The sequence below is a fragment of the Lupinus angustifolius genome, chromosome LG08 (genome assembly GCF_001865875.1).
Source record: "Lupinus angustifolius cultivar Tanjil chromosome LG08, LupAngTanjil_v1.0, whole genome shotgun sequence".
NCBI classification, from domain to species: domain Eukaryota; kingdom Viridiplantae; phylum Streptophyta; class Magnoliopsida; order Fabales; family Fabaceae; genus Lupinus; species Lupinus angustifolius.
The window spans coordinates 19155096-19173043 of record NC_032016.1 but is presented as its reverse complement, the minus strand read 5'-3'; the positions used below and the strand labels follow the sequence as shown (position 1 = coordinate 19173043).

General features: G+C 33.7%; 2 protein-coding genes across 2 annotated transcripts; one reads left to right on the top strand and one right to left on the bottom strand.

The window, feature by feature from the left end:
* On the bottom strand, nt 1135–7414 carry LOC109355008 (SUMO-activating enzyme subunit 2-like). The gene is made up of 11 exons (XM_019597894.1): nt 7311–7414; nt 7148–7237; nt 5673–5756; nt 5374–5592; nt 4598–4699; nt 3653–4111; nt 3303–3532; nt 2475–2568; nt 2201–2380; nt 2033–2130; nt 1135–1797 (listed from the first exon to the last, which is right to left on the bottom strand). Exons 1-11 carry the CDS (start codon nt 7347–7349, stop codon nt 1473–1475), a joined length of 1920 nt encoding a protein of 639 aa, XP_019453439.1. The 5' UTR covers nt 7350–7414; the 3' UTR covers nt 1135–1472.
* LOC109355007 (protein CHROMATIN REMODELING 35-like) lies at nt 10361–17329 on the top strand. Its single transcript, XM_019597892.1, has 6 exons — nt 10361–10481; nt 11251–11759; nt 13493–13777; nt 14488–14640; nt 15079–16814; nt 17042–17329. The coding sequence occupies exons 1-6, from the start codon at nt 10427–10429 to the stop codon at nt 17043–17045; spliced, it is 2742 nt and encodes a 913-aa protein (XP_019453437.1). The 5' UTR covers nt 10361–10426; the 3' UTR covers nt 17046–17329.

Genomic DNA, 17948 nt, shown 5'->3' with positions numbered 1-17948 from the left:
CTTCTTAAATGACTGCATATCTTTTTTGGTACATCGCTATATAAAAGTGTAATATCTATGCATTAACAGTTTAAATATTTATATACAATCAATTTATCATATATCATTCATTTGGATTACTTTTATTTAAGAGTCAATGGTAATAAAATATGGATGGTCAATAGTGCAGTGACAATATAAAAATCTCTTATATTGTGAGTATATATTTTTTTTTTCTTTCAGGACAAACTTTCTGCCATATCTAATAATCTGAACGCTCATGCTTGCTTCCTAAATATTTTAGTCATCATATTATAAATTTCTCTAATCATTACTCCTTTGAAGATGGAATCAAAAAGACATTGAAATCAATGAAATTACATGAATGAAAGTTGTCATTTTTTGGTAAACTTGAACTAGTTAAGTTTACATTTTACTCACCACTTTAAAATTTAACTATAAGGTCAATAAGATATGTAACCCATTGGATTGATGAATGAATTAAGCTAAGCCATCATGCACATAGGGACACCATTTATCCTTGATCCATTTTATGACCCTTGATCTATTATCCATTTTGAAGACAAAATACTAAATACTAGACTAGACTAAGGGAAACTAGGATAGGAGCCTTTCCTTGCATCATGGATGAGTCATTGTTCATCAATCTCCACCATTGCTTTCTAAAATGGCCTTATTGAAACCAGTTATATTTCTGAACCCCAAACCCCACTGCATCTTTCTCAACATCATCCATGTTGGGTATAGGAAGAAAAACAAGGAACTGCATGACCTTTCTCACTATCAATGTAGAATGGCTTCATAGTATGTTGTTGCTACTAACAATAAAATCTTGTGATCAAGTAAATTCAAGGAAAATATTAGCAAATCAGGTTACCCATTTGTGCATATTCAAACATTAAATGCTTGGAATAACTTGGGAAGAAACATTTTTCACATAATGATGATATTGCTGCTACCCCCAGTTCAACATTCACAGGAACCAAACATCATTATCCCATTAATACCATTGGATTTCCTTGGTATTATTTTGTCCAATATTTATAAATCTTATACGGCAATCTCCAAGCAGTGAAAATTGAAGCTTTGGTAACAAAAAAGCTATCCTTCAAGAATTTCATAACACATTGCTCAGATGAAAGACAAATAACATTCAAATCTAAATTTTAGATACATGAGAATAATTGAATAAGATGCCAAGTTTGCAAAACTTTGTTCACTAATCTCAGGTGTGAGAGTCAATCTGTGAGGTCAGTGATCCTCTTGTTAGGTGTCAGCAAGAAATAATAGATATTGCTGCTATAATTTGTCAAGTATAGAGAAAAACAGAGAAGAATGATTGAAACTATCAGAAGTAAAAAGCTAATAGCAGCAGACCTAACATCTATGGCCAAAAGAATCTCCAAACCTCCCTATCAATACAAAATTAGGATGTAAGAACTCATTCCGATTTTAGTTTTATGCATACAACTTCACAATCTTCTCTTTTTAAAGCCATCTAAGTTCCCCTCAAGCACAACAAGATCGTCTTCATCGTCGATCACTTGCAACTGCTTGTGATTCTTTGTTTCGGCAGCAGCTTTTGAAATATCGGAATCATCAGGAAGTTTTCTCTTCTTTAAGGGAGAAACTATACCTATATCATCGTCCTTCTCAGATTCTGCAGCTGCTATTGTTGCATCTGAGGTGCTTGCACCATTACCAATAGACTTGTCTTTATTTTCTGGGGCGGACACAGGTTGAGTCCATCCTGAGAGAACCATCCCGTCAGGTTCCTTCTCCTCATCAAATTCTTCTCTGCAAATACAAAAAATCAATAAAACGGGCTACAAAGCACAGTACTCCAAAATGGTTACGTATCATCAGATATTTCATTACTTGTTAGATATTTTGGTCTCGACAAGCTTTTCAAATATTTTATGACGTTTCTCTATAAAATGTATCCATATCCCATATCAGTATGTGCTTCCGAGCTATAGGGATGGAAGGATATACTTCGGACTAAAAATACAAAATATGGATGAGTAAAAACCTGTGGTTGATGTTGATATTGCACTTGAGTTCCTGCTGATAATCCTCTATTGTAAGCATCGTACCACCTGTTACTGGAGAAGGAAGCTCAGCGAGCACCTGAAAATGCGAGAAAGCAAGTTAAATAAAACGTCATGCCAAGTTCAACCCAAAGGCAAGGAGCTTTTACCTTTTCAAGGTTGGCTTCATAAATTGCAACCATGTCATCCTCAACATCACCAGCTTCATAAAGAAGAGATGAAGCATTCATGATAAGAGGAAGACTCATCCCAAGCTTTGCCTTGACAATCTTTTCAACCAAGTCCTTCAACTTCGAACGGTTTGTGTTTATTTCAAGTGATAAGGGTGTCTGTTTCCCACATACACAATATATTCAGTGAGCATATTATTTGTAAGAATGCTTTTATTTTTAGGCAAGAAATGAGACGGGAGATTTGACATGCCTCGGAACAAACATAACAAGACTTGTTAGGTTCAAATGGCTCCACAGGCATAAGCAGCATGTTTCTTGATGGATGTTCCAGACAATATGTCATTCTATGAGATGTCCAAATAAGATTAGAAAAAAAAAATACATTATTTTAAATTTAAGTTAACACTGACTTGTAAACTACAAAGAATAGTACATTAATGAAGAATTCATAAGAGGAAGTTAGTATAAGGACATAAAAGAGAAGATAAGATATCCTCCAAACAGAACTTAAGGTTAAAATAAGATACAGAAAAAAGGAAAAAGAGCTCAGAGTCCCACTGCACATCTGATAATAGGATTCTCTGGAAAATATCATGTGCTGCCATTGCCATAAAGAGACCGTGAAAACAATTGTCCCAAATCAAACATTCCATAAAAGGTCCATGCATTTTGCTTGTATTTACAACACTACTCGTGCGCTCTTTGAAGTTAATGATTAAGCCAACATCCTCAATGATAATTTTACTCAGTCTAATTTAACTACATAAACTAAACTGTTCTTATTCATCACAAGAAAAATAATTATGAAGCACTAAAACAAAATACAAGCAAATCAGATGTATATTCTTTGATTTAACACTAGCAGCGTGATTAAAACAAAATCTGTTTTCCATTGTCAAAACTTTTGCCAGAAGACATCAGTCTGCCCCGAGGCATGACTGATTAGCAGTGCATCTCAAACATATAAATACCGCAATAAAACTCTTCCATTTTTGCTGTTAACAGAGACACCTAAGAGCACTAGAAGTCCATAACCAATCCAAAACACAGAATATGCAGGAACGGGAATCACATGTACCTATAACTTTTTATGTCATTTCGCAGCACTTTGATTGCTTCAATAACAATCAAACCAGCAATAACGGCATTTGTTGTTGCAACAGCATGCACAATATTACCAGCAATACCTTTAGCTTCAAAAAGGTTGTGCAGAGGGATGCCAAATGAAGCAGCCCGTATATTTGCAGCTGCGGTAACAAATTCCACAGCTAACTGATCATCTTTATCAAAGCACAGATTGCCAACCTCCTGTTCAAAAATACATTTAAAAAGGAGAGTACACAAAAAGGTTCAAAGCTAAGCATCTAGGTGGAGATACATAGAAGATTATAATAGGCTCAGTACACCAAAACATGTGTCAAATCTCACCTTCTCCCTTTTTGTGAAAAACAGTCTCAGCGCTTCCAGAAATATTCTAGAACTTTCGTTAACACTCCAGATATCTTGTGGGTTCTTCATGCCCAAAGATGCCATAGCAGAGACTGATAATCCACCATCTGATGCATGATTTTCGTCCACATTTCCATTCTGTGGAGCAAGTTCCTCAGACAAGACATCCTTGCTGTATATAGGTTTTGGTCTATAACGATTTTTCCATGTCTCTTCATTAGACAAAGCTAATTCAATGTTATACCCAAACACATGATCAAAGATTTTCCTTCCATATTGTTCAATGTCTTCATCTTTCCTACGTTCAAATACATCGTCTACATTTTCTGATGAGCTAGCAGCATCACTTGATCGTACATTTAAATCATTTTCCTGATTCTTGTCACCAAGTAACTTTGCAAAAAGTAGGTCCTTTGCCCACACAATACAGTGAACAAACTGCCAATGTACATGAAAGCTTAGAATCCATTAGTCAGAAGTTTGAAGAAAAAATAAAAAAATCATAATACTAAGTGATGCCCAATTTGACAACGGTAATTTAATAGCTTGATTTTAACAACATTTGTGCAAGATAAAATTAGCAATAGAATAAAATATCATGCAAAAAAGTGACTGCTAAATAATCATAGATCAAAATATATCAATGCATTCTAAAAGATTCCATTCAATGAAAATCCACATTACACAACCTCAAATTTGTACAAATGACCCAGTGTCCTACAGCTTCATACTCTAGTCCCATGATACAAACTAGTTAATTGCCTAACAATAGGCTTATAAAAAAATGGCTAGCAAAAGGAATTAACAAAACAGAGGGCAAACAAAGTCAATATATGCACGGTAAAGACTCAACTCATCTTTAACGATCTACCATATGATACAACTCATAGCTTTGATGGTACAGAAATGAAAGCCAACTCATACCTTAGACGGCGTACTTGTGATAGTACAAACAGGATATGTCTTGGGGGCAGGTTTAGGCTGACACTCGTAGCACTCTGTTTTTCCCTTGACATGTACAGTGACCTGCTTTCAACTAAAACTATATAAAAATACGTTGGAAAAGCTGCATCACACAATACCACAAAATCAACCATAAAATTGTATAATGAAGTGGACATCATGTGCAACCACCAAATGTAATGAAATGTTAGTCATAAGCAAGTTTAACATGCACTTCCCCAAGGGTAAAGATCTCAAATATAATGGAACAAATTAAAACTAAATAATATAAAGATTAGGAATCAAAATCATGTAACCACAAATTAGTTCAGAGATAACTTCAAAACAAAGTGTAAAGAAGGATCCTTCACTGAGACCTAACAGGATAATCACTGAACAAAAAAAAAGTTTGGAGCTTAGCATGCCAAAAAAATTTGATTTTGCTTTTCCCAGTTAAGATATTCCTCATCTAGTTCTAGGGGGGAGACACAATCAGTGATTGGTTAGTTAAAACACCCGGTCTTCACAACCACAGTTATAAAGATGCCCAGATAATCAACATTAAGTCAATAAGGCTGCTCTTAAGCATATGAAAATAACCATCAAGCATGGAAATTGGAAACGAATTAGTTATCAAGCACCCATTAAATACCATGCAAAACTGTAAAGAGATAAGGAAAACATATTTAATACTGCTGAAACGCAACCTATTATTGGAAAAAAAATGTATCAACAACCCAATAAATATAATTAATTACCTGTCCAAGGAACCCAGTAGTTCCACTTTCAACCAAAGGAACATCAGCTGCCAAGCACAAGCGATTCACATGTCGGCGTGCATCTAGATTGTCTAGTCCATTTAGAACAACACTAAATTGCTTAAAGAAGTCCACATTGAAGTCGGGATCTTTAACGTTCGCATGGTATGACGTAATGCTTATATCAGGCCTAAATTTTAAAACAGCATCCCTAGCAACCTGGTTGAGAACTTCATCAGATGGATGTACAACTAAAACCAACACCAGTGAACGTTAATAGCAGTGATGGATTAACTTACTTTAGCCTTGGATTGCCCAACATGAGATTGTCGAAATAAAAATTGTCTGTTCAGGTTACTGACTTCTATGGTGTCCATGTCAATCTGCACATTGGAAATAAAAGAGGCATTTTAATGTGTCAAAAAACATCTTAGCTCTTAACACCATGCAGATAATTCAAGAGATGATGTGCAAACCGCATATTTTAGTGAGCCCCTTCCTAACAAATCACATATACACGAAACTCACTCACTCACACATGAATAGATCCCAATACTACAGCTCCCACTCAGGGTGGGTTAACTGGTTACTAACAGTATAACTAACAAGTCAAAATTAGTACACTATAATTCTAGAAAGAAATTTCTCCTGTGCCAGCATGTGAGACAGATTTCAAACAATTTTAATCCTTTAAACCACTCCGCAGCTCTCTAAACTATAGGATAACTGATCTCTGGAAAAGAATTGCAAAACCAAATGACATCACTAACTTTGGCTATCAATAATGCCTCAATTCAAACAGGTAAGATTTGAGCAATAAATTACAGATCCTTGTTCAAAATATGTATGACATAAAGGCATTATCTCCTAGCAATTCCATTTACAGTCTAGAAAGAAATTCATTCTTTTTAAAACAATAAAACATCCTCCAACACTCAACAGATCTGCCATTTCAATCAACGGACAACCCTCACTTCTGATTTCTGACTAACGGTCATAACATGTTCGATATATTTATACCATCACCTTCCTTACCACAGTCACAAACATGAACTACTCTCAAAATACAATATTTCAAAGATCCATGTAGATTACAAGTTACAACTATAATAACTAAAACTCAAGATCCCCAACCAAAATAGCAAGATCGACAACCACCCTACTAACCAATACCTAGTTCCATCACTATTACCACAAAAGCAACTAAACCCAACAGACTGTAAGCACTAAAATTGCTATCCCACACAAGACAGACAACCATGTGCTCTTTTCACATAAATACATCTTGCGCCAAAGCAGAAAAATGCTCGAGGCTACCAAAAATGTCGCCACCAACACTCAGTTTGGCAATTCAAAGCAGAACACAGAAATTGCCAACCAAATCAAAAGGCAAGCTACCAACTCAACCAAACAAAAAAATCCAATATTAAATTCAAACACTTAAATTAAGTGCTCAAAACAGTTCACCGATTTATACATTGCACAAGTACCACTCACATATCACCTTCATAAACACTTCCCTAACTTAACAAACAAATCATTCACTTGAAAGAATATTAAAAAAAACAAAGTAACAACACTAAGGCGCCAAATTTTTGAAACACCCATCTCAAGCAACAATAAAGCTATAAGCTTTAACAAAATACTGAAAACCCCAAGTAAACAAAAACCCTAGCAAAGCAACCGAAACGTTTAATTTCAAAAAATAGTAATAACAAACCCTCAAAAAAGCAAGAAACTTTGAAACCCAAACAAAAAAGAAAAGGTTGCTCACGATGTGTATGTCACGGAAACCAGAGAGAGCAAGGGTCTTGAGAAGCTCGCAGCCAATTCCACCAGCACCGACCATGAGAACTTTTGCTCCCTGAAAATGCAAAAACGACATCTGAGGCATTAAAACGACACAAGGGTGAAATTGAAGAAAAGGGTTTGTTTACCTTAATATCTGCAATAGAATGAGAGTGAGAAGAAGCCATTGGTGTGGCTGTGCGAGTAAATGCGGAGGGGGAAGAAGAAGAATCGTTGAAAGTTGAAAACCAAAAAACATAAACAAGAGTTAATTAAGGAAAAATAAAACAAAAGTGTGTGTTTTTAATTATGTTATGAAACTAGAGCGCTTTAATCGATGTAAATGATTAAATTAGCTAGTCGGATATAATGATTTCATTTATGTGTAATTATATTAAAATAATAATTTTTTATTTTTTGGATAAGACTAAAACAAAACAAAACAACATATTAGTATTGTGTATTTTTTAAATTTTTAAGTGAATTGTCTGGTTCACTTTTCGATTTATTTTGGTTCAACCATATTTAACACAATTCGGAATTTCTCTAACTCAAAATTGTCTAACCTTCATTCAATTAAAACTATAGACCATTACTGTTTTCAAATCCGTCAATGATCAAACTGGTTAGACCGTCTGGTATAATTATCGCAACATTTTTTTATATAGAAAAGGGGTGGGTGTGGTGTCGTGTAGGGTGGGTGCTGAGAATCGAACGTGGTGTATTGCCACAATCTAAAGAACAAAAAAGAAAATTAATGTTTTAATTATAATTGATTGTTGCCAAAAAAAAATTTAATCCAAATATGAACTGTACATATATATATATTATATGATGGTTTTGGTTTAGTTCTCGTGGTGACAATTTTCTCAATTAATAAGACTTAAATTTGTGTTCTTGATTAAGGGTAAAGTGGTCAACATATATATTTTTTTTTTCATCTTTTTAGAAGAAGAATATCAAAAGTCAAAACTAATAAAAAATTGGACCAGTGGTTAGACAAAACTGACTAAGGTATAAAGACAATTGCTGATGTTAATACGTTAAAGTGATATTTCTTGAAAAAAACAAGAGAAAAAAAATGTATGCACTGACAGTGTAAGAGATTTTTACACTGTTACTGTATTATTTACCATTCATTTTCAATTATGTTTGACTTTTCAAAAAAATTAATCCAAATGAATGGTGAATGATACACTGATGATGTATAATTCTTTACACCGTCAATACGTTAATATTATACTCAAAAAACAATTTATTACTCCAAACCAAATTAATTTATCATCCAAACAACGTTGGATAGTGAACTATAAGTAAAAAAGAAGAATATCAAAGATCAATAAATAAATTAATGTTGGAGCGCACCACAAGATACTTTAGGAGTAGTGTTGTATAATATGTCATCAGGTTAGTGATAATACCCTATTCGCTCGTCCAATTTACACAATGTTTTAATTAAACTCATATATGATTTAGCTACATCATATTTATGGGTAGGTTTAAAAAATAAATTCGATCAATATTTTAGATAAGTACAAATAAATCTTTCTTGAGTTTCATATAAAGAAGATAATACATTTGGTTTCAAGAACCTATCTACTCATATAATTTAATCTTTTTAACAATGTTTTTTCAATTGCTTTTAGTAGTTATTTATCACACTCTTGGGCAAATAATTTACTATCACAATATGCATATCATTTTATAGGTTATCGATATCTAACATTTTCAATTATTTTATATATTCACAAAAATATGTAATTTTAGGATGATTTTTCCTAAAGAGGTGGAATAAATGGTTTATAAGGTAATGGGGTCTTATCCAAGTCAAATAGTTACCCCAATTAAAATTTAGAGTGAACTAAACATATATGGTTGAGGTCATATTCAAGTTCAACTAGGTGTGCTAAAATGAGCTACTTAGATGGGTTCATATTAGCTTACATAGAGTTAGGTTAAATCGGACCAGGCTAAAAAACCAGAATTCAATTTATGTTTATCAAATTGTCACCCAAATTCATCCTAAGCGAGTTGTAGCAGACCGATCCGCATAATATTAAAAAATAATTATTTAAATTGTAGTATATTCAAACTTTGTCTAAAAAATATATATTATTTAATATTAATATATATATATATATATATATATATATATTTTAACACATTTGTTATGTCCAATTCAACTAAACTCGTATACCTAATATATTGTGTTTGAGTTAAGATATGATGTCAACTGTGGTTTTATGATTTTTAACACAAAAAATTATTAAATTTCTCATTTCCATTAGACTTTCATTTCCCAACCTACATAATTGTGATTTCATTTTAATATATAAATATTTGGACAATATCAAAATAAATTCATGGTAATTTATAGTAAAGGTAGTATAACTTAAATTCCTAACGAACTCTATATCATCATTATAATATATTATTATCATTCTTTACTTTATGTACCAAAATCTTTTATATGCTTATTATCTACACATCCTTTGTGAATCATAGGAATTGAATTTGGTTGTATGAAATTTTATATGGTAAACAAAAAATTATGTTGTTTTTTATTATGTTTTTATTTTAATATTCATAATACTAATATTTATTTTTATTATAAATTCATAACACAATATATTATAAAACAATCTTCACATAATGTCTACATCCTAAAAAAAGGAAAAAATGGATAGCTCAAATCTGATCATGTAAGCTCAACCTAAACCCAATTGTAATATAATCCGATCATTTTAGATTAAAAAATTTAGACTCAATAAAAAATAACCAATATAATACACAAATCCTATAAAATCCCAAACTTTAGTGGGCCGACCTGATTAGATCCGCCTATTTTTGACATGTATAAGTTCAACAATTAATTTGATTAACATTTAGGCTAACCTTATCCAACCATTTATCTGTTTCTAAAAGCCCATTTTTTGATTAAAAAGTGTGAAAAAGGCAAGAAATCTATGAGGATTGAGGAAGCACCAAGTGAAAAACCCTTTAGGTGTAATCGACTGCTACAGTGTTAGAAAAAGGCAGCACTACTATTCTATTACCAATTTTGTTAGCTTTCACACAAATTCACAAATATAAACCTCATCTAACTCTTCACAACAATAACAAAAAAACTCAACACTCTCACTCTCGAATCATAACCACAACCCAATCAAATTTTTTTCACTCTCATTTCTCCAACACCCTTCTTTCAATTTTCTCTCCCGATTCCTATTACGATTCCGATTCTCATATTCTTCGATACCAATTAATGGAGTCACCGTTCAATGTTCATATTTTACCGGCTAAACGCCCCGCTTCAACTGGTATTCTTCGTTTTTTTCTTCCCAATTCTCTTCCTTTTTTATTGAATTTGCCGTTAGTTTGATGATTGGGTACAATGTAATGTATTTTTCTTGTTGTGATTTCAGTTTCATTTTCTTTTTTTTTTTGCGGATTATTTGCATGGTTTATGTAAAATAATTGCGGTTATGTTTAATTCATGAAAACCCGTGTGTTTTCTGTAAATTAATTTTGGGTTTGGCTTGGATTGCTTATATTCATGGATATAGCAAAAAAGGTTGTGACTTTATGTTTACAATATAGGTTTTTCTATGAGCTCGTTTTTTAGTGTGAATGTCCAAGTTTTTATGAGTATATTTTTTCTGTCATCTCTCCCATTAGTAAATTTATGTATTTATTTGTAGATTGCATGTTGTCTAATTTACAGTTTATCTGAAAAAATGATTCATCTCCTCTCAATATAATGTATTTTGGTTGTGATTTCAGATTCATTTTCTGTTTTTATGTTGTTTATTTGCATGATTTATGTAAAAAAAAAACCGTGATCCTGTTTAGTTCATGGAAAGCAGTGTGTTTTCTGTAAATTAATGTTGGGTTTGACTTCCATTGCTTATATTCATGGATATATCAAAACAATTGTGGATATTGTAATGTAACTGTGGTGGTAAGGATTTTTAGACTGTGTATATTGCTTCTGTCATCTCTCCCATTAAAAAAATTATGTATTTATTCACATATTTTGTGCTGTCTTATGTACAGTTTATCTGAAAATGCTTAATTTTCTGAAACCAGGGTTCTCTTCTGATGGGCAAAAAAAGCTAAACTTATCGAGCAATAGTCCGCCATCATCAGAACATGAAAGGACTGAGCATAAGACACCCGGGAAATTGTCAAATGTTGTGGATTACAGCAATCCGTTCGCAGTATCTGACTTCCTTAATTGTTTTGACAGTGGGAAATTTGGAAGTGTAACAAAGGATATAGAGGCCCTTTTAGCTCGAAAAATGCAAATACTGGGGACTTACTTTGCTAAATATCCTACGCTTCTTGATCACTTATTGAAAGAGGCAGTGAAGCATGATGAAGAAACTCATACGCCGAAAAGTCAACAAGTTGCTGTTCTGGCACAGAAAAATGTCAATGATTTGGAGGGTAAGCACATTGAAAAGAATGTCCCTTCAGCACCATTGTCTGTTGTGATTATTGATTCAGATGAGGAGGATGATAGAGATCAAATTTCATCCCTTCCATTTCATAAAGTTGTGTTGCCGAAACAAGCTTCTCCTGCAGTGAGAATGACTGTAAGTTTTTCATTGGTTTTGTGATTCTTTAAATATATCAACACTGATTATAACAGTGGATACTAGTATGGATGAGCTTTTACATTGACGTGTAATGTATCGGTACTCAGTAGTATGTTCCCTCTAAGGGTCCAATTGCAAGTTGAGTTTTGGAGGGAAAGGAAATGGAAGACTTTAGAGCCATCTCTTAAGTCTATTTTATAGCTCTCAAACCTTCCATTTCCTTTTATTCCCTCCAAAATTCAGCTCGCAAACAGACCCTGAGGGAGATTTAACTATAGTATTTCATTTTAACATTTGAGGCAGAAGATTCTTGTTAAATATCGTTTACTTGATATTATCTAAAATACATTTACTTATTGAAAAAAAATGATTTATGATAGAGCATTATGGTGTCATTCAATCCATGTAGCCGATCACATCTAATGTGATTAAGGCTTGGTTGTAGTTGTCGCACTTGCTATTGAATTATTTATATTTTTTATTCCTTTGAAAAGGCTAAAGCCATAGCTTAGTTCCACATGTATTTTTGGAGATGTCGTTATACTATTTTAAAAGTTAATGTGTATATTTTTAAAGATCTAACTTTCACATATGGCTGACTAAATGTTTTTGGCATGTTATGTTTGTGAGCCACATATACGTTATAGTACACAACTTTTACCTTATTCTTTAAACTATAGTGATATGTTATTGCAGTGCCTGAATGTTGCATTTCTCCTAGCCATTTCATGAGTTTTCTCTACTGAACCTTGTTCATTTTTTAGAGCCATTTCCCCAACAAGTTTAATAGTTGACTGTGATTACCATTCTATTGTATTCTGGAAGTTAGTGGGTTTTCCTTAAAGCATATCATAGCTCATTTTTTCTGCAAAAGATACCTGATTTACCCAAGTCTGACTTTTTTCCAAGTGTTCAAGTTCTGTAATAAGTGCCTGGCTTGCTAATCTTTAACGTTCCAATACATCATACAATTTCCTGGAACTTTGGTCATTTATAGGATGCTTAGTAGTTGTTAAAATGATAAGTCTGAAGGTAAAAAATGAAAGTAAGGTTGTATCTAGATTTATATTTAAACTAAATGGTGTTCTATATCTACTTTTCTTTAATTTTTCCTTACTCTCAAGCATACCCTCAGTGCTGCTAGATGAATCATATATATGGGTTTTCAATTGATTTCCAGAACATGTTTTGTACATTTTTTTCATTTGGATTACATGTATATTAAGCTACCTTCCTTTGTAAGATTCTCTGTAAAAGGGTGGCCAAGTACATGAGGCTCCCACTTGGTGGGGTCTGGGGAGGGTAGATATAGCAGACTTACCCCCGCAAGTGGAGAGGTTATTTCTAGGATTCAAACCCGTGATCGCATGGTCACTAAGCAGCAATCTTGTTGTTGTGCCAAGCTCACCCTCTCATTATAAGATTCTCTGTATCTGGGTTTTAAATCTGTAGCTACCTTTCATGATTAGATACTTTTTTTTTGTGGACAAAACTTGGGTGCTGTTACATAGGTACTTACGTACTTGTGATGGTGTTCTCTAATAAAAACAAGACATGTGTCACGGTTTACCAATGAAAATATAACGTGTAACAGCTATGACACTTGTCATATTCTTATTGGAGAACACCACCACAAACACATAAAACAACACTGAAGTTATCCCTTTTTTTAATAATGTGGGGTTTTTGTTGGCATCCTTAACTATTCTTTGTGCAACAACGCTTTATAGGAGTCTCATCCTCCCACTCGATACAGTGAAGGAAATGAAGCTGTAAGATTTGAGACTAGTTTAGCTGATAAAGGTGACAGAGGAAGAGATAAAGGTGACAGAGGAAGAGATAAAGGTAAACATCTTGCTGATAAAGGTGACATCGGCAAAGATAAAGGTGACATCAGCAGAGATAAAGGTGTTTATGTTGGTGTTGAGGAGGAAGAAGATGACCAGGTTGATACAAAAGATGAAGAACTAGATGATATATGGAGGGAAATGTCAATGGCAATAGAATGCTCCAAAGTATGACTGCTTTAATTTGTTTTCATATTTCAATAAAAATTGCTGGCTTCATTCAATCCGTTCATCTACTCATTTGTGCACTTTTTTCATGTCATTTCGTTTGTGACACATCCCTAATAATAATTGTATCATGTTAAGGATTGCTGAGTCTAAGCATTTTTCTTGTGAAGATAAGAGAAAATATTTACATAAGAATGGACCAGTATGGGGGGAATAAATTGATAGATGAAGAGCCATCCCTTCATCAAATGGGGTTGTTACTTTTAAAATTGCCGATTTATTCAATTTATGTAGTAGACTTTAGTACTTTTGTAGATGTACACTTAAAATGTTTTGCCCATTTCTATTAGCCAAGTTTAGTACAAGTTATTTAATGTATATGTGAGACACGGTGCGCGGATGCATATTGAATGTAATTTTATTTGTTGAAACCTTGTGAATTATTAATCATGCACATAGCTTGATAATTTAGCTTTTACTGTATTAGGAACATTTTTTTCTGTTTTTAAAACCTGACTCAACTCATGTGTTGTACTTTACATTGCAGCCTTCTACAGAGTTAGGCTACTTAGCCATGTATATCAGTTACTTTTATTTTTTTGACTTATAGCATCACCTAGAGTTCTTTTGCCACTAATTTATTTGCACACACTAATAGCTTGTTGTAGAATTTCTCATGCCATAATTTGTTTTAATTGTACTTGTTACAGGATGTTTCTGTGAACCCTCAGCCTGATGAAGAACCCGAAAAGGATGAGGACTGTGATCATTCTTTTGTTTTAAAAGATGATCTTGGTTACGTTTGTCGCGTTTGTGGGGTTATCGACAGAGGAATCGAAACCATATTTGAGTTCCAGTACAAGGTTAGACTCTCATCTCTGTGTTAAAGGTTTCGTCACAATTATGGAACTTGAAATTAGACGCATAATGAAATATTTGTGCAGGGGTTGAGAATGAGATGTGAAAATGTTAAACTTCTTGTGTTACAGAAACTCTTGTGCTAATTTGTGGTCTCTCTTACCTCTTATTTTGTTGGAATGATTTGGTGATTTATTTTGTTTTATTCAGCTTACTTTCCAGTAAACACTGAGGAATCGATTTACTAAACAAAAAATATAAATAACACTTAACAAGTAGATAGCCTGTAGTATCATGCGCTTAATTGCTTTTAAAAACAATAGCAGTTGATAATTCTCATTATATATGTTCTGTTGTAAGATTTAATGCTACTCATAGTTGGGGACCTAATGTGTTCAAAATTAGTTTTTTTTATAATTATTTTCATCTTTATTTCATTGCAGGTTAAAAGGAGTACTAGAACTTATGTATCTGATTCATGGAATACCAAAGAAAAAGATGCATTTGGAATTAAGGTTGCTGAGGATGATCTCTTGGTAACTGATATCTCTGCACACCCTAGGCATATGAAACAAATGAAGTCTCATCAAGTCGAAGGATTCAATTTTCTTGTTAGAAACCTTGCGGGTGACCACCCTGGGGGCTGTATCTTGGCACATGCTCCAGGATCTGGGAAGACATTCATGATAATCAGTTTCATGCAGAGTTTTCTTGGCAAATATCCTAATGCTAGACCTCTAGTGGTGCTTCCTAAGGGGATACTAACGACTTGGAAGAAGGAGTTCCAGACATGGCAAGTGGAGGACATACCGCTCTATGACTTTTACACTGTGAAGGCAGACAGTAGATCTCAGCAACTTGAAGTGTTGAAACAGTGGGTGGAACATAAAAGCATCCTTTTCTTAGGATATAAACAGTTCTCTTCGATCATATGTGAGAATGGAAATAACAGCTCATCAACAGCTTGCCAAGAGATATTGCTTAAGGTTCCTTCAATTCTCATTTTAGATGAGGGACACAATCCAAGGAATGATAATACTGATATGGTACATTCCCTTGCCAAAGTACAAACTCCTAGAAAAGTTGTATTGTCAGGAACCTTGTATCAGAATCATGTCAAGGAGGTTTTTAACATATTAAATCTTGTGAGGCCGAAGTTTTTGAAGATGGAAACATCGAGGCTTATTGTCAAACGCATTTTCAGTAGAGTACATATACCTTCTGGTAAAAGAGGTTTCTTTGATTTGGTCGAAGACACATTGCAAAAGGACCCAGATTTTAGACGGAAAATAGCTGTCATACAAGATTTACGTGAGATGACTAGCCAGGTACTTCACTATTATAAAGGAGATTTTCTTGATGAGCTTCCCGGTCTTGTTGAATTTACTGTGGTGCTCAATCTTACCCCTAGACAGAAGCTTGAAACTGAGAAATTAAAGAAGTTATCCAGGAAGTTTAAGATTAGTTCTGTGGGCAGTGCTGTGTATCTTCATCCTAAATTGAAGCCCCTAGCTGAAAAATGTAGTGAAAATAGCAAAATTGATAATACAAAGGAACTGGATGATACGATAGAGAAACTGGATGTGAAAGATGGCGTGAAATCAAAATTCTTTCGCAACATGTTGAACCTATGTGAATCGGCTGGGGAGAAGCTGCTGGTTTTTAGCCAATATCTCTTACCTTTGAAATATTTAGAAAGGTCAACTATGAAATGGAAGGGTTGGAGTGTCGGGAAAGAAATCTTTGTCATCTCAGGAGAATCAAGCACTGAAGAAAGAGAGCTGTCCATGGAAAAATTTAACAATTCACCTGATGCCAAAATCTTCTTTGGCTCAATCAAAGCATGTGGAGAAGGCATATCACTGGTTGGGGCATCCCGTATCATTATTGTGGATGTTCATCTCAACCCATCAGTTACTCGCCAAGCTATCGGCCGTGCATTTCGACCTGGCCAGAAAAAGAAAGTTTTTGTATATCGTTTGATAGCTGCTGATTCTCCAGAAGAAGATGATCACAGTACTTGTTTTAAGAAGGAATTAATTTCAAAAATGTGGTTTGAATGGAATGAGTATTGTGGTGATCGAGCTTTTGACGTTGAGACAGTTCCTGTGAAAGAATGTGGAGATCTTTTTCTTGAAAGTCCGATTTTAGGTGAAGATGTTAAAGCTTTGTATAAAAGGTTAGCAATCACTCATGCGTAGTACCTTTTTATATTTTCGTATGGCATTCACTTTTCAAAAACAATATTCGCAACTCGAAATATTTACTTCATTCCTATCTTATTTGAGAGAAAGTGTGTTTTATTTGTTTCCTTACTAAAAAGTGATGTAAGAATGATAGTTTTTGTGTGTGAAAATATCATTACTGTGTTTCTTTCCTAACATTTATTTTTTCTGTACATGTCAGGTAGAATGTGGCATTATGTTCAATGGACTTGGGAATGCAAATGTCTTTTGCTGTTATATCAGTACTTTTGGCACTGGATTTTGGTTCAGAACAATGTAGGAATTACTAAATTGAATTTGATATCCCTTTAGCTAGTTAATTGTGACTCATCCATGTCTTTAAAGATAAACTGCTGCTGTATAGTGTTAAAAATTCTTAACTTGTTAATACTAAAGCCAGCAATCTAGTTAATCATGTGTCTCTATGGCCTCAGCTGATTAGCTGTTTTTGTTTGAAATTTTACAACAACTTATTCAAGATTGCTCTACTCTCCCCAGACTCTACTAGGTGGGAGTTTAGTACATTGGACTATCCTTTTTATTTGAGATTACTGTGTTTTATGCATGTTCAGGCAATCATTCAATGTGGTTTTAGCTTGATAGCCAAAAAGATAAACTAAAACTTTTATTTTAATACAAAAGCTTTAGCTCTTTTGGATTTTGTTAACTTGGATTATAATGAACAATATCTCTGGTAATATGAAAGAATTTCTCCAATTTCTTTTTAATTGAAAGTTGAACTTGTTAATTTTCATTTGATTTCACCGGTCTATCAATTTCTTTGTTTTGTTGCACCATTAAAGAAGAGCATTATTGGAAGGTTGAAATAGAAGCATGAAAATAAGGATTCTGTACTGCACTCTGAGATTTTGTAAGATCAAAACTGTGAAGATTTAGAGGAATTTGTTTTGTAAAAGGATTAAATCACCATTTTCATACTACCAAGTCATAGATTCCTCTGATGGAACAATTGCATTCCATAAATAAAGTCTCATCTCCTGCTGTACAAGTTGAAAGTAAATTGATCTTTAATGCTAAAGAACATGAACAAGGCTTTAAACCTTCATCAGAGAGGTATACCATACAAC

What these genes read in the sequence shown, in the direction of transcription:
- LOC109355007 (XM_019597892.1), top strand. Translation starts at nt 10,427, where the DNA reads ATGGAGTCACCGTTCAATGTTCATATTTTACCGGCTAAACGCCCCGCT. An exon ending in CTCCTGCAGTGAGAATGACT is followed by an intron (nt 11,760 to 13,492) that starts GTAAGTTTTTCA and finishes AACGCTTTATAG; the next exon opens with GAGTCTCATCCTCCCACTCG. An exon ending in TATTTGAGTTCCAGTACAAG is followed by an intron (nt 14,641 to 15,078) that starts GTTAGACTCTCA and finishes ATTTCATTGCAG; the next exon opens with GTTAAAAGGAGTACTAGAAC.
- LOC109355008 (XM_019597894.1), bottom strand. Translation starts at nt 7,349, where the DNA reads ATGGCTTCTTCTCACTCTCATTCTATTGCAGATATTAAG. An exon ending in TTGGGCAATCCAAGGCTAAA is followed by an intron (nt 5,593 to 5,672) that starts GTAAGTTAATCC and finishes GTTCTCAACCAG; the next exon opens with GTTGCTAGGGATGCTGTTTT. An exon ending in ATGAAGCCAACCTTGAAAAG is followed by an intron (nt 2,131 to 2,200) that starts GTAAAAGCTCCT and finishes TCGCATTTTCAG; the next exon opens with GTGCTCGCTGAGCTTCCTTC.